We start from the raw sequence: 18669 nt of genomic DNA, 5'->3' as shown, positions 1-18669 counted from the left end.
TGACTTTTACTTTCAGAATGTGACGCCTAAACTATTAAAATTAGAAGGCACCTCAATGTTAGCTCCATCTGCGGTTACATCTCCTCCATTATCAGTTTCATCTTCATCCCCACTTTCATATCCTTCATTGTCCGTGTCAAATCCGCTACTCATTCCATTGTTCACAACGGAAAATTGAGAAATTATGTTAAAGTCCTTGTTGTGAATCATGTCTGACACAACATCAATATTATTCACAGTAGGTAATAAAATAGTGTTCCTTTCTTCTTCTATCAAAACTGATTCTTGAGTTCTGCGAGTAATATAACAAAAAAAATTATAAGTGGAAACAATAACAAATTATAATTATGAAATTTAGATGAAAATATTAACAAGAACGTACTAAAATGGATTGCTTATTTAGCCTTTATGGTGAATGTGTGTATAGATAAAAAGTAAAGCAAATTGACTATTTTTAATTCCCTGTACATCCTATTCTGTACATCCTATTCTATATGACTTTTTCTTCAAAGAAATAGTTTATAGACAACATTAGTAACTTTTCCCAGTGGTAGAGATGGCCTCAAACTTATTATACAATACCCCTAACATATTTCACAAAAATTATCCAAAAATCATAATATGACAGAAGTAGCCCCAAACAAATTTCATAATGAAACAATATACGGTAAAATTTTGAACTTTGATGTATAATATGATTTTTAGTACCTGGGTGTTATATTCAGGTGATTTTTTATCTCGATTGACGTCAACCTCTAAGTATAGATCAATATTGCTTAATTCTTGATGAAGACTAAGCACATCAAACATGATCTCAACGTCATTATCGTCCTTGATCGGAAGAGGAATATATTTCATTACCTTTCCAACAACCGATGGATATCTGCAAATTACTTTAATACCGTATTTTTGCTTGTCAATTGATGTTGCAAAATGGATTTGATTGATAAGGTCATTGAATTGTATTCCACATTGAACTTTAATAGCTTTACTCGAAGACTTGTTGTAAGTTATACCTTCTTTCCCATCATAAATTTTTCCGTCCCGATAACATAACAAAGTAACAAATTTTGATGTCATGTCGATAAAAATCTATAGAGAAACAAAAACAATTATTAAAATAAAGTAACACATTAATTTATACATAAATGCATTTACTACAAAACCTATAAAATATACAAAAGAAAATTTTGAAAGAAATTAAAAGTAAGGAGTTGAAAGTCATAAATCTTGCTTCAATTTACTACACATTGATGAAAGGGACTCAAGAACAATAAAATTAAAAGCCCTAAAATTAATATAAAAACATGAAGTGCATTCGCGAATGAATCAATAAAGCCATTTTATCCAACAAAAATCAACCTAGGAAAAATTGACACTAACATAAACCAATAAGTCAATTAGAAGAAAGTCTTACCATAGGAAAAATTAAAGAAGATGATTGTGATGAAGGGTTCCAATGATTGGTCGTCCAGGGAAGAAGAATGAATGCGCGTGATGAACAATGAGGCAAGAACGCGTGTGGAATGTTGCAATCCTTTCCTAGGCTAATAGGGTTTTTGTTTATTCTTTTAAATAAAACTACAATTACTTTGTAAATAATTTTTAAACTACCGACTTTTGGTAAATACTTTTCAAAACTACAATGTTTTTGTAAAAAACTCTGTTTTCATTCGGATCTCTCACAAAGTCTGGCCGATTAAGGGCTTTTTTTTACCTCTTACCGAATAAGTGGTTAAAATGGCTTCAACCAAACGCTCTGAATCTGAACAATTTAGAGCCTCCCTCTTTATAAGACCATTAAGTGGCTAAACAAACAGCCCCTTGGTCATTTTCAACTATTTGTTGTCTTCGTTGCCACATTAGTTTTCTTAGGGTTTATTATGGTTATCCGTTGTTAACATTTTGTTATTTAAATCTTTAATCTTATAATTATTGAAAAAATTACATAAATGGGCGGTTGACAAAAAGCCCATCACACACCGATGGTCGTTTTCATTAAAATCGTTAAAAAAATCATGTTAGATAAGTATTAAGTGTTTTAGAAATAACCGAATTATCTTTCTTTTATTTATTTGTTACTAGTTTATAACCTGTGAGAACCACGGTTAGAAAATTAATTAAACTTTCTAAGTAAAAACTCAAAACTATTAATTAATAATTTTAAATAACTTAATAATTAAAAGATATTTTTTTAGTTATATATAAAATTATAATTGTTGATTCAAATAAATACGTAAAATATATCATCTTATAATTTGTATAAATTTTTTATTTTACTATAATTTGTATAAATTTTATTTTAGTTTTATTCTAATGTTATTAATTTAATGTAATTAAAATGTGATTTAAATTTTGAAATTTGAAATTTAAAATGGATAATTAATACATTGATAAGTGTCATGATATTAATTACAAGTGCCAATAGATTGACAAGTGTCATGATATTTATTACAATGTCTAACATGGTGACACATGACAAAAAACTACTCTTTTATTAGTGAAGGGATATATATATATATATATATATATATATATATATATATATATATATATATATATATATATATATATATATAGAAAACTTCTATCAAAGTTTTATTATTTTACCATAATTTACGAATAGCTCATAAACTAAAACTTGATTACGAAAGATATGAATTATAAGTAAAAATGACGTTTTGGCCCTCTTTTTTTTCCCTCAGTTTACCGGTTTGTATTGCTGACATATTTACTAAATAAATGAGTTAGGAAAATCTTCATCACATTATTTTACCATAATTTATGAATAAGTTCCAAACTAAAATTTGTTTACTATTTGACCATTTTCTCCCTATAACACACATTTTACCGATTACATTACTAACCTGAACGCTTAACTATTAAATGAGCTGAGGAGATGGATATGATGATTTATATACTACTATTTTATTGTAAAACTTGATATCATCCTCATCAACTCATTTAATGACCAGACGTACAGGTTAGCAATGAAACTCATAAACCGAAAAAATGTCAAATCGTCACTTTTACCTGTAATTGTAATCAAATTTAGTTTGTGACTTATTCGTAAATTATGGTAAAATAATAGGACTTTTATGGAGATTCCCTTGTTATTTTTCATTTTATTATAAACTATGTTCTCTTTATATTGGACCCCTTTTGATCGGCTAAAGTGTAGAATAATAAGAACATGAAGTTTAGCTATCATGAAAATGATGAACAAAAAAGATGAATAATTTATGTATCGATAGAAAGAGAATAATTATTATAATGAAAGAACTCTAGAGTGATGGAAAGAATGTCTATGTAACACCCAATTTCCAGAACGAATCGGTTTAGGGCATCAGAGAGTCAAAGGCATGATTTTTGTGTAAAATCGGGTGTCACGACGTGACAAGTCAAAAATGAAATGTGTATCCATGAGGGATTGTCACGACGTGGCAAGAGGATGGTCACGCCATGAGGATGGTTGTAGCCCAAGCCCACAAATTTTCGGGTTCTCTTCATATTTAAGGACCTTATCTCATGCCCTAGGGTATTCTTTTCAACCTCCACTCTATTTGTAACGCTCAGTCCATGTATTATTTACATTTTGGTCCTTTATATATTGAATTATTGCTTTAGGACCTTGTAATTAGTAAGTTTGGAGGAATGAGGGATTATTTCTGCCAAATCAGGATTTTGGAGGCGGAGTCCGAATACGAGGCGTTCCGCGCTGAATGTAAACCCTAACTTTTAGGGTTTAGGACCTATATAAAGAACACTATGTCCCATACCCCAGCCTCCTTACCAGCCTCTCAACCTCAGAAAAACCCTAGAAAGCCTTACACTGCTCATCTTGTGTGATTTTGATCTTGTGAAGCCTTTGTGGTGTTTTGAACCTTGGAATGAGAAAGAAGAAGTTAGTGAAGAGGAACTTGAGTATCTTGAGCTCATAGATCCGGGATAACATCATGCAAGAGTTATGGCCATCTAGGCTTATGGTTCAAATCCCTTTCTAGGCTTAGGGTTGCCACCCTTGGTTCCATTTGAGTCCTTAAGACAGAAAAGTTGCTACCTTGAAGGTCTTAATGGGTTCATGCAAGAGTTATGGCCATCTTTATGGAAGTTGATTGCTATTTCTTGAGATTGGGACTTTTGGGGACATGCAAAGTCACTAAGCCCGTGACTTTATGATTCTAGGGGTCCTAGATAGCTTGGATCTATATTTGGATAACATGGCTTAAGCATTAAGTGCTTAATGGCCAGTTTTTGGAAGCTGGATGCGAACGCCCCGCGTAAGGCTCGGGAATACGCTGCGTTCCCGTTGAGATTCACAATCTGGATTGATAAGGAACGCCCAACGTTCCACAAGGGAACGCCTTGCGTTCATAAATCAATGGGCCTCTTTGGGCCATTCCCTTGGACTATACTACTATGGGGCCTATTGGATCATTCTTTTTGGGTTGTTATTAGACTAAATCATATGTTGGGCTTAATGGAAGGCCCATTTGAGGAGTTGGGCCCAATTTAGAAAATTAGGCCATAAGTGGGCCATTAGTGGGTTGGGAAAAGCTATATAGAATTAGGCCTTCATGTTATGGATTTGGGCCTAGGTCATGGACCAAATTAGATCAGTGGTAAAATAGTCATTTTACCCTAAGAAGGATTATTGGATTTTGACTAAGTGTCATTTTGGTAATGATAGTCGGGGAGTCGTTGGAGCAGCCGTTAGAGATTCCTTACCGTGAGATTTTGCATTAAGCTTTACGAGGTGAGTTTTCTCCTGTATGAACGGGTCGAAGGCACCAATGTCAGCCCATATATGCATGCTAGTATGTTTCGGAACAAGGTCCGATGCCGGGCAGTGCCTGATGTAGGTTTATATGTTTCCGTATTTCGATCCGATGTCGGGCGATGCCCGAGGAATGTTTATATGCTCGATGTCTTCGTGATTCTTGCATGTGTCTGTTTTGTATGTTTCCGGACTTTGGTCTGATTCCGGGCAAAGCCCAAGGAATGTTTGTATGTTTTCGGATTTTGGTCCGATGTCGGGCGGGGCCCGAGGAATGTTTATATGTTTATGTTTATGTGTATTTTTTGATATGTTTATATGTATACCAAGCTTTGCTCGATGCCGGGCGGGGCCTGATGCCAAATCTCGGTCGAGGAGATGAAAAAAGCCCGATACCTGTAGATGTTGCGGAGTGATATCCGCCAGTTTGTGAGCCGATCTAGCTGCAAGACGTTGGAGGATATGATTGCGAGGGCTCGAGAAAGGGAGATGGATTTGGAGATGGAGAAGAAGAGGAAACAAAAGGGGGTTCAGACAGGGAGTGTGGACAAGAAGCCCAAGGTATCAAATTACCGATCGAGGAGCCAGCAGGGCCGCAACCATTGTGGCAAGTATGGAAAGTTGCACGAGGGAACGTGCAGGGTGCATAGTTCAGGCTGCTTCAGGTGCGGCCGAACTGGTCATGTCAGCAGGGATTATACTGCTTCCACCACCACCACCACCACAGTATCAGATCTGATTTGCTTCCAGTGCAATTAGAGGGGACACAAGCGGTCTCAATGCCCGAGTTTAGCAATAGCAGGATAGGTGGCGGTACCCGCTCCAGCTACATTGAGGATTACGGATGGCCGACAGGGCCGATCGGAGGCGCATGTGGTGAAGAGCAGAGCCTTTCAGTTGACAACAAAGGAGGCATGTGCAACTTCCGATGTGATGACGGGTATATATCTTCTCCTTATCACTTTATTTATATTGATTATTGCTTATGTTTATGTGTTTCATTATAGGATCGTTCCTTATGAATGGTATATCTGCTTTGGTATTATTTGATTTGGGGGCTACTCGATCTTTTGTGTCGCTCATGCTCAACAAGCGATTTGTAGGAGCTCCAAGGGAGCTGGACTGTCCACTTGATGTAGAGATAGTGGATGATAGGACTGTTCGGGTTGTGAGGGTTCATCGGGGACGTACACTGCAATTATTTGATGAGTAGTTTTCTGTGGACTTAGTCCCCATTCCCTTGCGAGGGATATAAGGTTATTGTGGGTATGGACTGGTTGATCCCCAACGGGGCAGTGATTGACTGTGAGTAGCACCTGGTACAGGTTAGGACCTCTAGTGGGGGATGGTTAGTGATTCAGGGCGAGAGGCCGCATCATGGGCCGACTTTGTGTTCAACAGCGAGAGCTAGGCACAACCTTCAACAAGGTTGCGCAGGATATGTCACATATGTTCTGGATACCTGGGATAAGGGTAAGGCGACAATGCATGATGTACCGATCGTACGGGAGTACCCATACGTGTTTCCAGAGGATTTGCCTGGGATACCTCCGGAGCGACAGGTAAAGTTCAAGATTGACCTGGTTCCTAGTGCGGCTCCGATAGCCAAGGCAGCATACCGATTGGCTCTTCCCGAGATGCAGAAGTTGTCTACACAGCTGGAAGAGTTGTTAGACAATGAATTTATTAGGCCGAGCAGTTCGCCATGGGGAGCCCCGATCCTGTTTGTGAAGAAGAAGGACGGGTCACATCGGATGTGTATAGATTACTGGGAGCTGAATCAGGTAATAGTGAAGAACTGTTATCCCCTCCCGAGGATCGATGATATATTTGACCAGCTTCAAGGTGCATCTTGGTTCTCCAAGATTGATCTGCAATCGGGTTATCACCAGATGCGAGTCAGAGACGACAATGTGCTGAAGACAGCCTTTCAGACTCGCTATGGCCACTATGAGTTTGTGGTGATGCCGTTTGGGCTCACCAATGCTCCTGCTGCATTCATGGACCTCATGAACCGCACATGCAGACCGATGCTGGACCGGTCTGTGATATTCTTCATCGATGATATCTTGGTTTACTCCAAGACTCAAGAGCAGCATGAGGAGCACCTGAGGAAGGGAGGTGATGGAGACACTGAGGAGGGAGAGACTTTTCGCAAAGTTCTCCAAGTGTGAGTTCTGGTTGCGTGAGGTGCATTTTCTGGGGCATCTTGTCAACCAGAAGGGTATTCTGGTCGATCCGACCAAGATAGAGGTCGTGATGCAGTGGGAAGTTCTGAGGTCTCCATCTAAGATTCAAAATTTTCTTTGCCTGGTGGGTTATTATCGGAGATTCATTTTCTTTGCCTGGCGGGTTATTATCGGAGATTCATTCAGGAATTCTCCAAGATTGTTGTTCCCTTGACCCGACTGACCAAGAAGTCGGTGATATTCCGCTGGGAACTTGAGCAGCAGGCAGTCTTCGAGACTCTCAGAAAGCGGTTATGTAAGGCACCAATTATGACGTTGCCGGAGGGTGTCGACGATTTCGTGGTTTACTGTGACGCTTCGATCATGGGTATGGGTGCAGTGCTGATGCAGCGGGGTCACGTGACACCGTACGCTTCGAGGCAGTTGAAGCCTCACAAGGCGAACTACCCGACACATGATTTGGAGCTGGGGGCTGTGGTTTTCGACCTAAATAATTAGCAACACTACCTCTATGGGGTTCGTTGTACCATTTATACAGACCACGAGAGCTTGAGGTACCTGATGGATCAGCCGAATCTGAACATGAGGCACCGTCGGTGGTTAGATGTGGTGAAGGATTATGACTGTGAGATCATTTATCACCCAGGGAAGGCCAACATGGTGGCCAATGCTCTTAGCTGCAAGGCGGTGGCGGCTCCGTTTCGGGATATATGTCTGAGGATGATAATGATTACTCCGTTGCTGGAACGAATTCGGGAGGTGTGGGTCGAGGGTATGAAGGAAGAGGGCCGGAAGTGTGAGCGGATCGTAGGCCAGGTGGCCTCATTTGATTATGAAAGTTATGGGTTGTTGACCCTGCATAGGAGGGTATAGGTTCCGTACTGGGACGGTGTACGACATGTTCTGATGGATGAGGCTCATAAATCGAGATTCTCCATCCATCTCGGGGCAACGAAGATGTATCATGATCTTTGCCCTGATTATTGGTGGCCCTGCATGAAGTGGGACATAACATGGTATGTGGAGCGGTGCTTGACTTGCAGGAAAGTCAAGGCCGAACACCAGCGACCTCATGGCAAGATGCAGCCGTTGGAGATTCCCGTGTGAGAATGGGAAGATATCACTATGGATTTCGTCACAAAGCTTCCCAAGACCGCACGTGGAGTGGATTCGATATGGGTCATCATGGATCGGTTGACCAAGAGTGCTCATTTAATCTCGATCCATGAGAGTATATCGGCTGAGAAACTAGCTGAGATCTACGTACGCGAGGTAGTGACACGCCATGGAGTGTCGGTTTCGGTTGTGTCAGACCGAGATGTTCACTTCACTTCCAGATTCTGGAAGCGGCTTCATGACGAGATGGGTACTCGTCTCCACTTCAACACATCTTTTCACCCTCAGATGGATGGACAGAGTGAGAGGACGATTCAAACTCTAGAGGACATGCTACGTGCTTACGTATTGGATTTTGGCGGCAGTTGGGATACATATCTTCCGTTAGCAGAATTTTCATATAACAACAGTTACCACGCTAGCATAGATCGAACTCCCTCCGAGATTCTCTACAGGAGGAAACGTAGGACCCCAATTTGTTGGGGCGAGGTCGGCCAGAGAGTCATGAGGAGTACTGAGGTAATACTCAAGACCACTGAGAAGATTCAGCAGGTCTGAAGCATGATTTAGAATGCTCAAAGTCGCCAGAAAAGCTATGCCGACAAGTGATAGCTTGATTATTTGTATATATTTTAGCAATCATTTTTTTTTTTAATTTTAGCATTTTTAATATTCTTTTTGCATTAAATCGTTACATTTATTGTTTTGAATATTTTTACTCGTTTAAGCTATTTTTGTGCAGATTTGTATAACCAAGATGGTATTTTGGAGCATTGTTAAAGCCACATTTTGAATGCCTTGCAACCAAGATTGAAATCACGTAGCAAAATCCGGAAGCGAAAAGAAAAACAAAGCGATATAAATTAATTTTTCGGATTTTAACCACTTTGCGCAACTTTATTCAAACGATCAGACGGAGGGGCAATCGATGTCCGATTGAGCTTAAACTTTACAGGAGTCTTCATAACTCATCAATCTTTGACCTCACCAAAAAGAAATGGATTCGGACAAGCTTTCATATTATTTTAGGACTCGTGAACAGCTGAGTAGAAAGCTGCCAGCATCAAACTTTGGCAGCCCAACAGAGCATAATTTATCAGCCCAAATCTAAATTTCCAGGAGCCCATTATCTTTATTAATTCAGCAGCCCAGAAAAGAATTGCAGCCTATTTTGAGAAGTATGAAGCCCATTTTAAACTCGTGCTTGGAATTGAACGCCAGCAATAAAAAAAAAGGAATAAGGCATCTCCATTTTTCATCCTTCGACAGTGAGGATATACGACGCAAGAGGGAGAGTCATTCTCTCTTTTGTGTTATTTCCTTGTTTTTCTTTCTATATTTTTGGAACATTGCATTTATGATTTCACAATCAAGCATTTGTATTTGTAATAGTATCTTTGGGGTCATGTTGTCTAAAAAAAAAAAAAAACGAAAAAAAAAGAAAAAAAATAATGAAAAGGGCCAGGCCAAGCGAGTTGCATTTTTTTTTCTTTTATTAGATGTTTAGATTAGATTTCTTCTTATATATTCTATTTCCGTTTTGATGTATTTTTTAGGCTAAAATTTATATTTTGTTGGTAACTACAATAGTTTTTCATTATCATCTTTTGCTCGAGTATTCTCTTCGCATGGATCTCATTTTGATAGGAGCACTAGTACCTTTAGATGATTGTAGTTTTGTCAACCTTTGTATATAGCTCGTTTCTCTTTTGTCCTTTAGATTCGAGCTATTTTTCTTGATCTTGTTCCTCGATTTGGAAGAGAATTGTGACTAGTGAGTGGTATGCAAAGGGGGGACAACCTCTTGTGATGTGAAGGCTAGATCGGACCATAAATCATGTCATGTGCGCCATATTAGTGAAGTATGCATAAATAATTTTGTATATCTTTCATATGTGTATCTTTGCTAGAAGTGTAACAAATATTCGTCCATTAATACGATTCTTAAATCTAAAATGACGGTTTTTATTTCTATACGGTGTTGTTTTGATTTGCCACCGAAGATGTTCATTCTTTTTATTTTGTTTGTTTTGGCATTCTCGTTTTCTCCCGTTCTTGTTTTCCTTAAGGACAAGGAAATGTTCAAAGCTTGGGGGATGATGCTTTATTTATTTTATTTTTCATCATTTCATTTTTTTTCATTTAGAATAATTTTTTATGCATTGTATTTGTTAATTTCATGTTTTTATACGTGAAAAAAAAACTTTTTTTTAGCATTATGATGTTGCATTAATATGATAATTTGTTTTTAGAATGTACTTTATGTTTATTTAGTTAACGTATGTTTGTTGAAATTTCACATGTTAAGCTTTAGTGGTTATGTTGCTTATCTCAATTTTTTTGAAATTTCTAATTTCCGTTTTTTTTGTTTCAACAATTTGGTATAAGTTGGATTTTTTTTGCATGATCATTAAGCCGGTGTCTTAATCGCAGCTTACATAGTCTTGGTCAAGTTTTTTTTTTTATGAAGTATTTGAAATTTTTTTTTATTAGCTTTGATTATTTGCATTTGTCTTATTTTTATTTTTGTTGTTTTTCTTCGGTTTGACTTTTCCGTATTGTTTTCCTTGAGGACAAGGAAAGGTTAAGCTTGAGGGATTTTGATAGCTTGATTATTTGTATATATTTTAGCAATCATTTTCTTTTACTTTTAGCATTTTTAATATTCTTTTTGCATTAAATCGTTACATTTATTGTTTTGAATATTTTTACTCGTTTAAGCTATTTTTGTGTAGATTTGTATAACCAAGATGGTATTTTGGAGCATTGTTAAAGCCACATTGAATGCCTTGCAACCAAGATTGAAATCACGTAGCAAAATCCGGAAGCGAAAAGAAAAACAAAGCGATATAAATTAATTTTTCGGATTTTGACAGCTTTGCGCGACTTTCTTCAAGCGATTAGATGGAGGGGCAATCGATGTCCGATTGAGCTTAAACTTTACAGGAGTCTTCATAACTCATCAATCTTCGACCTCACCAAAAAGAAATGGATTCGGACAAGCTTTCATATTATTTTAGGACTCGTGAACAGCTGGGTAGAAAGCTGCCAGCATCAAACTTTGGCAGCCCAATAGAGCATAATTTATCAGCCCAAATCCGAATTTCCAGGAGCCCATTATCTTTATTAATTCAGCAGCACAGAAAAGAATTGCAGCCTATTTTGAGAAGTATGAAGCCCATTTTAAACTCGTGCTTGGAATTGAACGCCTGAAATAAAAAAAAAAAGAGGAATAGGGCATCTCCATTTTTTCATCCGCCGGCAGTGAGGATGTACGACGCAAGAGGGAGAGTCATTCTCTCTTTTGTGTTATTTCCTTGTTTTTCTTTCTATATTTTTGGAACATTGCATTTATGATTTCACAATCATAATTTGCTAATTAGTCATTTATGTTTGTAATTAGATTAGGTTAATTTTTGTATTAATACTTGGAGTATGGATGAAGTTTTTGGAGCAACAAGAAGTGACGATTTCAAGAAGCTTTGTCATCTTCGTTTCGTAATCGGTATTGGTATAATTTCTAACCTTTTTATTGTTATTATTATTTTGTGTAGTTAGTTTTATTTCCAATATTGGGTGAATCTATGGAATAATTAATTGATTAGGAATAGCTTTATGTGGTTTTGATGGTGTGCTATGAAAATGTTTTTTTAGCAAAACATCTATTTATGTTCATATGTCTTTAATCATGTTTTATTAATGATTTAAAATGATATTTCAGACCGTATTTTTGGGATGTTACACCATTCAAACGAAACCCTAGCCCTATTTATGAGTTTTTGAGCTTTTGGTGGTGTCTTGGTGACTTGAAGGAGAAGGAATCATCTTTGGTGTATAGATTCAGCTTGCAAGCCTCATTACCATCTTCTAGCAACTATTCTGGACCTTTGTGAGTATTCAAGCTTCACGCTTTTTGGTTTCTTGTTGCTAGATCTAGAGTTTTATGCATTATTATCCATATTTAGATGAGCTAGAGTGTTGGGATTCCATAAATTTAGCAACTTTATGGGTCCTTAGTATCCCTTGGTGTTTAGATGGTGTAGATCTAAAGTTTGGTGAAGTTTGAGCTCATGCTTATGGTTTGACCTCCTTTTCTTCATAAATGACCTAATTTTGAACTCAAGACTTGCATTGGGCATGCAAGACCTTAAATCATCGATTTTTATGGTTTATGGGGTGTGAGGAAGCCTTATGGAGGAGTTGAGTTCATGCTTAATAGATTAATGGCCTAATCCCTTAAGCTGCCCTTCAGTCAATTCTCACGACGTGACAAGGTGCCTGTCACGTCGTGATGATTTAAGAATCATGATTATTTTGTCTTTATTTGGTCACGCCTTGACTAAGAGAGTGTCACATCGAAAAGAGTTGTTGACCGTTGACTTTTGTTGACCGTTGACCCTTGACTTTTGACCAATTTGACCTTGAGTCAATCTTGAAGGTTTTGGGTTGTTGATTAAGGTTCTACCATGTTTTGGTGATCGTAAGTTCGTGAGAGCAATTAGTGAAGAAATGGAGTGTGTCGCGGTGTTTTTTTGGTTCTCCGATTTAGGTGAGTTTTCCTCACTCCACTCGTGGCTCGAAGGCACTAATGCCGACCCACTAGATATTGTTATGTATCATTGTGTATCGGATGTAATTGTGCTATAGTGATCTGCTATATATATATATATATATATATATATATATATATATATCCTTGTGTGTTAGGATGTAGGAGTAGCGTTATGCTGGTTAGAATACCAGTAGATTGGTTATCTTGTATTGGAGTGCCCTAGGGGCTGTATATAGCCATGTAGGATAGCCTAAGAACTCTTGATCTAGGAGTTCTTGTCTGTTCCTTGTTTGGTTGTGGCTCTAGAGTAGGATCATATGTTCGGGTGTCTATCTCACCTCTGGTTACATATGGCTATGCATTCCTTGGAAATTTACCGATAGTGGAGTAGTGTGTTTTTAGGGGCCTAGTAGGCGGTAGTGAACTGTTTGACAGGTAGATTCATAGTTTCATGTGCTTATGTGCCTACTTGATTTCTTGTTTGTTTATATGTCGACATATGGTGGTGGGTTAGGTTGAGGCAGTCCTGCTTTGTGCTGTAGGCCAAGATACCAGGTGCGGGTCGGCTATAAGCCGTAGGCACAGAGGCTCACAAAGAGTGGTTGGGTTGAGGCAGAAGGCCAACAAACCGGGGTAATCCAGTCCGATAATTGTGGATCCATCATGCATTTTTGTATATGTTGTGTGGTATGTAGTATTTTAGGGGAAACTCACTAAGCTTCGTGCTTACCCAACTGTTATTGTTTTTCAGGTTTTAGTGGTTATCATGGGAAGGCGAATACGTGACTGTACTGTAACAAACACGTTCAGTATCGTGTTATGTAATTTTAAAAGTGAATAATATAATGAAGTATTATGTAATTTGAGCGTTGAGATCTAACAGATAGTTTTTACTAGAAATGAAGTAAAACTATGTTTAGAATCTCTATGAAAATATTGGAAGTCTTATGAGATTCTAATCAAATAGAAAATGTTGAAATTGAACGAAAATATAAAAATTGAAATAAGTATAATTTTATTACTGAAAGTTGTAGATAATGTAGCACCCGGTTCCTGGTACGTAAATCTTATTTGAGTATTTCCCTTCTTTTAGCCTTGGACTCGGCGAGTCATAGGTCCGACTCGCCGAGTGGATGCGGGACCCGAGACACGTTTAAGTTGGCGACTCGGCGAGTCCATATCCTGGACTCGGCGAGTCACAGTTGTTGGATGAAACCCTAAGTTTCAGGGGTTTGCACCCTATTTAAACGACTTATCCGCCCCAACCTCACCCCCATTCACCCTCAGAGCCTTGTATCTCTCTCTAGCCTTGCTTCCTTGTGAGTTTGAAGTGTTTTGTGGTGTTCTTGAAGTTTCTTTGAAGGAAAAGAAGAGAGAATCAAGAAGAGGATAAGGAGGCCAAGCATCTCTGTGTCATTCCAACGTTTTCCCTAAGGTATAGCTCGTTTCCCCTCTGTTTTTAAGCTTATTGTCCCTTATAGCTCCATTAAAGTCCTTTTGAGCCATTTCCAAGATTGTGTATGCTTGAGGGTTTGTAATAAGTCGATTGGCCTCTAGATCTAGGCAAGATTGAGCTCCAGGAGCTCAGATCTGTTAGCTTTATGGCCCCATGTTGCTTGTCCACCCTAGATCTACCCTTTTGAGGCATTTTGAGCCCTAAAATCCTTATTGGTGAATATCTACACGTAAAGTTGGAAACTTTACGTGTGATTCGTGTCCTAGAAGTCCAGATCTGTGAATGACATGGACTGGAATCGAGCAAATCCGTGTATTCAGTGGGTGCATGGCAACGACTCGGCGAGTCGTTCATGTGACTCGGCGAGTCTGTTCGCGAGTCTCCGAGTTTGTCCCCTTTTCGTAGTGTCGAGTGAGCAGTGAGTCACGGGGTGTGACTCAGTGGGTTGGAAGCTGAACTCATCTATGGAGGTACTGGGCGAGTCAATGCCCTGACTCGGCGAGTTCAAGGCAATCTCCTTAGATCAAGAACAGACTCGGAGAGTTGTTCATACAACTCGACGAGTCTTAGCATAAGTGTTCGTCGGATGAAGATGAACTCGACGAGTTGTTCATACAACTCGGCGAGTAGGATGAAGGACTTGAATATCAGTTTAGAAGGTGAACTCGTCGAGTCATCGCCTAACTCAACGAGTAGGAACGGGATTCAGGGCAATCGTTTGAGTAGGGACTCGGCGAGTTGGAAAGCCAACTCGGCGAGTCGGGTCAACTGAAAGTTGACTCTGATTTTGACTTAGGTCATGATTAGGGGTAAAATGGTCATTTTACCCAAAGGACAGTGAGCAGTGTTTGATTGAGTATGTTGTGGGAATTGCAGCCGGAGGATTTCCGGAGCAGCAACAGTAGCAGTAGACAGTCAGTTCCCGCTCAGATCAGCAGCTACTTCGAGGTGAGTTACCTTCCAGTAGCGGTGGGTCTACGGCCACAATGCCGGCCCACCAGTAGGAGTTGTATGTTAAATGATTGTCTTTGTGATATCATCTAGGTTTGCTACTACCTGATATGTTATGTGCTAGCATGATATGTTATATGAGATAGAAGTAGAAATCGGTTGTTAGGACCGAAGGGTAGTCAGACACCCCAGAAATGTCTGACAGTACGTGATGATATGTTTGCATGCTGGCTTGTTATGTTATATGCGATAAAGGTAGTAAGAGGGGACTAGTCCCCGAGGATCGGTTGTTAGGACCGATGGGTAGTCAGCACCCCAGAATGGCTTGACACGGGTAGTCAGCACCCCAGAATGGCTTGACACGGGTAGGACGACACCCCAGAATGGCCGTACCGGGTAGCCAGGCACCCCAGAATGGCCTGACAGTATGTTATGTTATGTGCTTGTATGGTATGTGGTACGGTGGGGGAACTCACTAAGCTTTGTGCTTACAGTTTTCAGTTTTGGTTTCAGGTACCTCCTTAGCTAGGGGAAAGGAGCCGGCGCGGTAGCAGCATGTCACACACACACTCTCTGGTTTCCGCATTTACGAGATTCTCTGGGATTTATACTCTGATATTTTGATTGGTTGTATGATTTGGCTTTTAGACATGGTTTATGTTGTGTCATGGTTTGATCAAACAATGGTTTTAATTATTAATGTTTTCTAAAGTATTGTGTCAAAACGAAATTTTTGGACGTGAAAATTTGGTCGTTACAAGTTGGTATCAGAGCCCTGGTTTGAGGGATTCGGACACACCTTCGGGGGTGTCTGAACTCAAATCGAGGGATTAAAAGATTTTCTAAAAGAAAATGTTTTCTAAAAACTAAGAAAAGAGTTTTGAGAAAGAATGAAGTGTGTGATGTGCGCGACTGGCCGAGCTCAAGTAAGTATTCCCCAAAGTACCCATACAAGTTTATGTTATGTTTATCAGCTTTTGTAGAACAGCATGCTAGAATAGGACTAAGGATCTAAGAGAGATGCCTTATGTGCCTGCTTTATGTGTTTCAGTTGTATGAAAATTGCATGCTAGATATTGAGTAGACAGTAAGTAGGATAGCCTGATTAGGTTATGCCTGATAGTATGAGTTTAGCACTTTATGCTAGCTCAGTTCCTGTAAGCAGATAGAGTTGATTGAGATTGTTACCCTTGTCTGAATGCTGCTTGCTTCGTGCTACGCGGAACTCTGAATAATGGAAGTTAGCCATTAGGCGAATGCATCACGTCACACGTGTTCAGGGTGGAATAAACTTAGAGTGCCGGATTTGATCCTACTGCGTAACTCTTGTTTGAGTCCAACCGTTGTAGGGACGAGTCGGGCACTTGAAGGATTATCTGATCCTCGTCACATGTGATGGTATTCGGGTAATGGCTAATTGGCATTACAAGGAGGCCTACAGCAGCTGAGGACTGGATAGAGTAGAATCAGAGATTTCCCTAGGGCAAGCCTAGGATGAGTATAGCAGTGATCAACAGTAGTGAAAGGGGCTTGGTGGAGTCGAGGCATTCCTTGAAGAAGGTACGGATAGATGTGGAAGGTAGTATGGGCCCGTACTACTGAAAGCAGAGGATCCGTACTCGAACCAAGGAAGGCCAAGATAAGACCAGGGAACTTGTAAGTAGTAGTGATCCCTCAGGAAGTATCAATATCTCTAATGTTTGTTGTGATGTATTGCAGAATGGTGGTACTTCAATCGAGGCCGGTAGATGGCGGTTTAGGAGAGGGGTCAGGTTCGGGATCAGGTTTCGAGCCGGTTGATGAGGGACTACGCGAGTTCATCGCGTCAGAGATCACCAGAGGCATCCTTGAGTCGACCCTCATTCTCTTTGGGTCGATCAAGGAAGGGATCATGGAGTTGATGGAGGATCGCCTTCGGGTATTCCGGAGTGATATGGCATCTAGCCAGTCAGGATCTCGCACACTGTCCTTCAAGGACTTCAGGGGCAGTGGTGCGCCAGATTTCCATGGGGTGAAGGACCCCATTGCTGCCAGGCGATGGATTGCAGACATTGAGTCTGCACAGTTGACTAGCTTCTGCCCCGAGGGGTCGAAGGTGAGGTACGCAGCAGGGTGTTTACGGGACCGAGCCCGGGATTGGTGGGAGTCAGTGGGTGACTCGTTGGGAGCCTCAGCTATCGAGGCTATGACCTGGTCGGACTTTGTGACCAGGTTCAAGGCAGAGTTTGCGCCGGCTGTCGAGCTTCAGCAGCTGGCCAGGGAGTTTCTAGACATGAGACAGACGACGGAGACTGTGGCGGAGATCACCGCCAAGTTCCGGGAGAGGGCTTTGTTGGTGCCCCAGTATGCTGGTGACGAGGATATGAGGAGGACTCGTTATCATGATATGCTACGAGCTGACATCCGGGAGCATGTTAGCTTTTCGGCTTGCCCTACCCTGGACTCCATGATTGCCAGGGCGAGGGAAAGGGAGATAGATTTGGAGCACATCCGGAAACGGAAATCAGAGGAGGGTCAGACAGGAGGGGCTTCGGGGAAGAAGCCCAAGGGAGCAGATGGTAGGCCGAAAGGCCAGTCAGGACCGGGCCGCTGCAGGAAATGCGGCAGGCCGCACGAGGGGGCGTGCAGGATGGGATCATCAGGCTGCTACAAGTGCGGCAAGTCTGGGCACATCAGCAGGGATTGCACTACTCCGACAATAGTTATTCAGACATCAGAGTTGCTGTGTTTCCACTATAACCAGAGGGGCCACAAGAAGGCCAATTGCCCCAGTTGACAGTTTCAGCGCCGGTGAAGGCGCCAGCTCCAGCGACCGTGCGGATCACGGATGGCCGACAGGGCAAGGCAGAGGCTCCAGTGGTGAGGAGCCGAGCGTTTCAGCTGACTGCCGAGGAGGCACGCGCCACACCCGATGTGGTGACGGGTATGATTCTTTCCCTCTATCTTATTTTTATGATGTTATGTTATTGATATGTGCTCCGTATGTATATGTATGCATTAGGATCGTTCCATGTGAACATCCTTCCAGTTCAGGTGTTGTTCGACTCGGGTGTGTCCCGATCATTTGTTTCCCTTGCGCTTAGCAAGAAGTTTCATGATTCATCGGGCGAGTTAGATTGCCCTTTGGAGGTGGAGATTGCTGATGATCGATCGGTGCGAGCATCGATGGTATTTCGAGATTGCGGGCTGAGTTTGTTTGAGGAGCGCTACTTGGTAGATTTGGTTCCCATTCCGTTGCATGGGAACAAGGTGATTATAGGCATAGATTGGCTGAGCCCTAATGGGGCGGTGATAGATTACGCGCAGCAGCTAGTGCGAGTCAGGACCCCAAGCGGAGGAGAGTTAGTGATTCATGGCGAGAGGCCGCAGTGTGGACCCACTGTATGTTCAGCAGGGAGGGCTAGGCGCTACCTTCAGCAGGGATGCGCAGGATATGTCGCGTATGTGATGGATACCCGGGAGACGGGTAAGGCGACAGTGAGCGAGGTTCCGGTGGTTCGAGACTTTGCAGATGTTTTCCCGGAGGAGCTTCCTGGGATACCTCCGGAGCGATAGGTGGAGTTCAGGATTGACCTTGTTCCTGGTACGGCTCCGATAGCCAAGGCGCCGTATCGGTTGGCTCCTCCCG

At 40.9% G+C, this 18669-nt stretch overlaps 1 protein-coding gene across 4 annotated transcripts in view; it reads left to right on the top strand.

Moving 5' to 3' along the window:
• Positions 1-18669, top strand: part of LOC145059408 (uncharacterized) — a 191912-nt gene that overhangs the window by 168493 nt on the left and 4750 nt on the right. Inside the window, exons 1-3 of one of the 4 annotated variants that reach the window (XR_013686766.1) lie at positions 11347-11593; positions 11804-11971; positions 15555-15838. Coding sequence is in view for 1 of the 4 variants with exons in the window: in XM_079007256.1 (XP_078863382.1) it covers positions 16738-17817 (1080 nt within the window). In the remaining 3 variants the exon portion in view is untranslated. Of the gene's footprint in view, positions 1-11346; positions 11594-11803; positions 11972-15554; positions 15839-16700; positions 17965-18669 lie in introns of those variants that run through there. The other 3 variants (XR_013686765.1, XR_013686767.1, XM_079007256.1) reach the window with 3 other exon arrangements.

Source organism: Lactuca serriola, chromosome 6 (genome assembly GCF_051521515.1).
Source record: "Lactuca serriola cultivar US96UC23 chromosome 6, Lser_US96UC23_V15, whole genome shotgun sequence".
Taxonomy (NCBI): domain Eukaryota; kingdom Viridiplantae; phylum Streptophyta; class Magnoliopsida; order Asterales; family Asteraceae; genus Lactuca; species Lactuca serriola.
The sequence above is the reverse complement of the archived record's forward strand: the minus strand, read 5'-3'. Positions and strand labels throughout refer to the sequence as shown.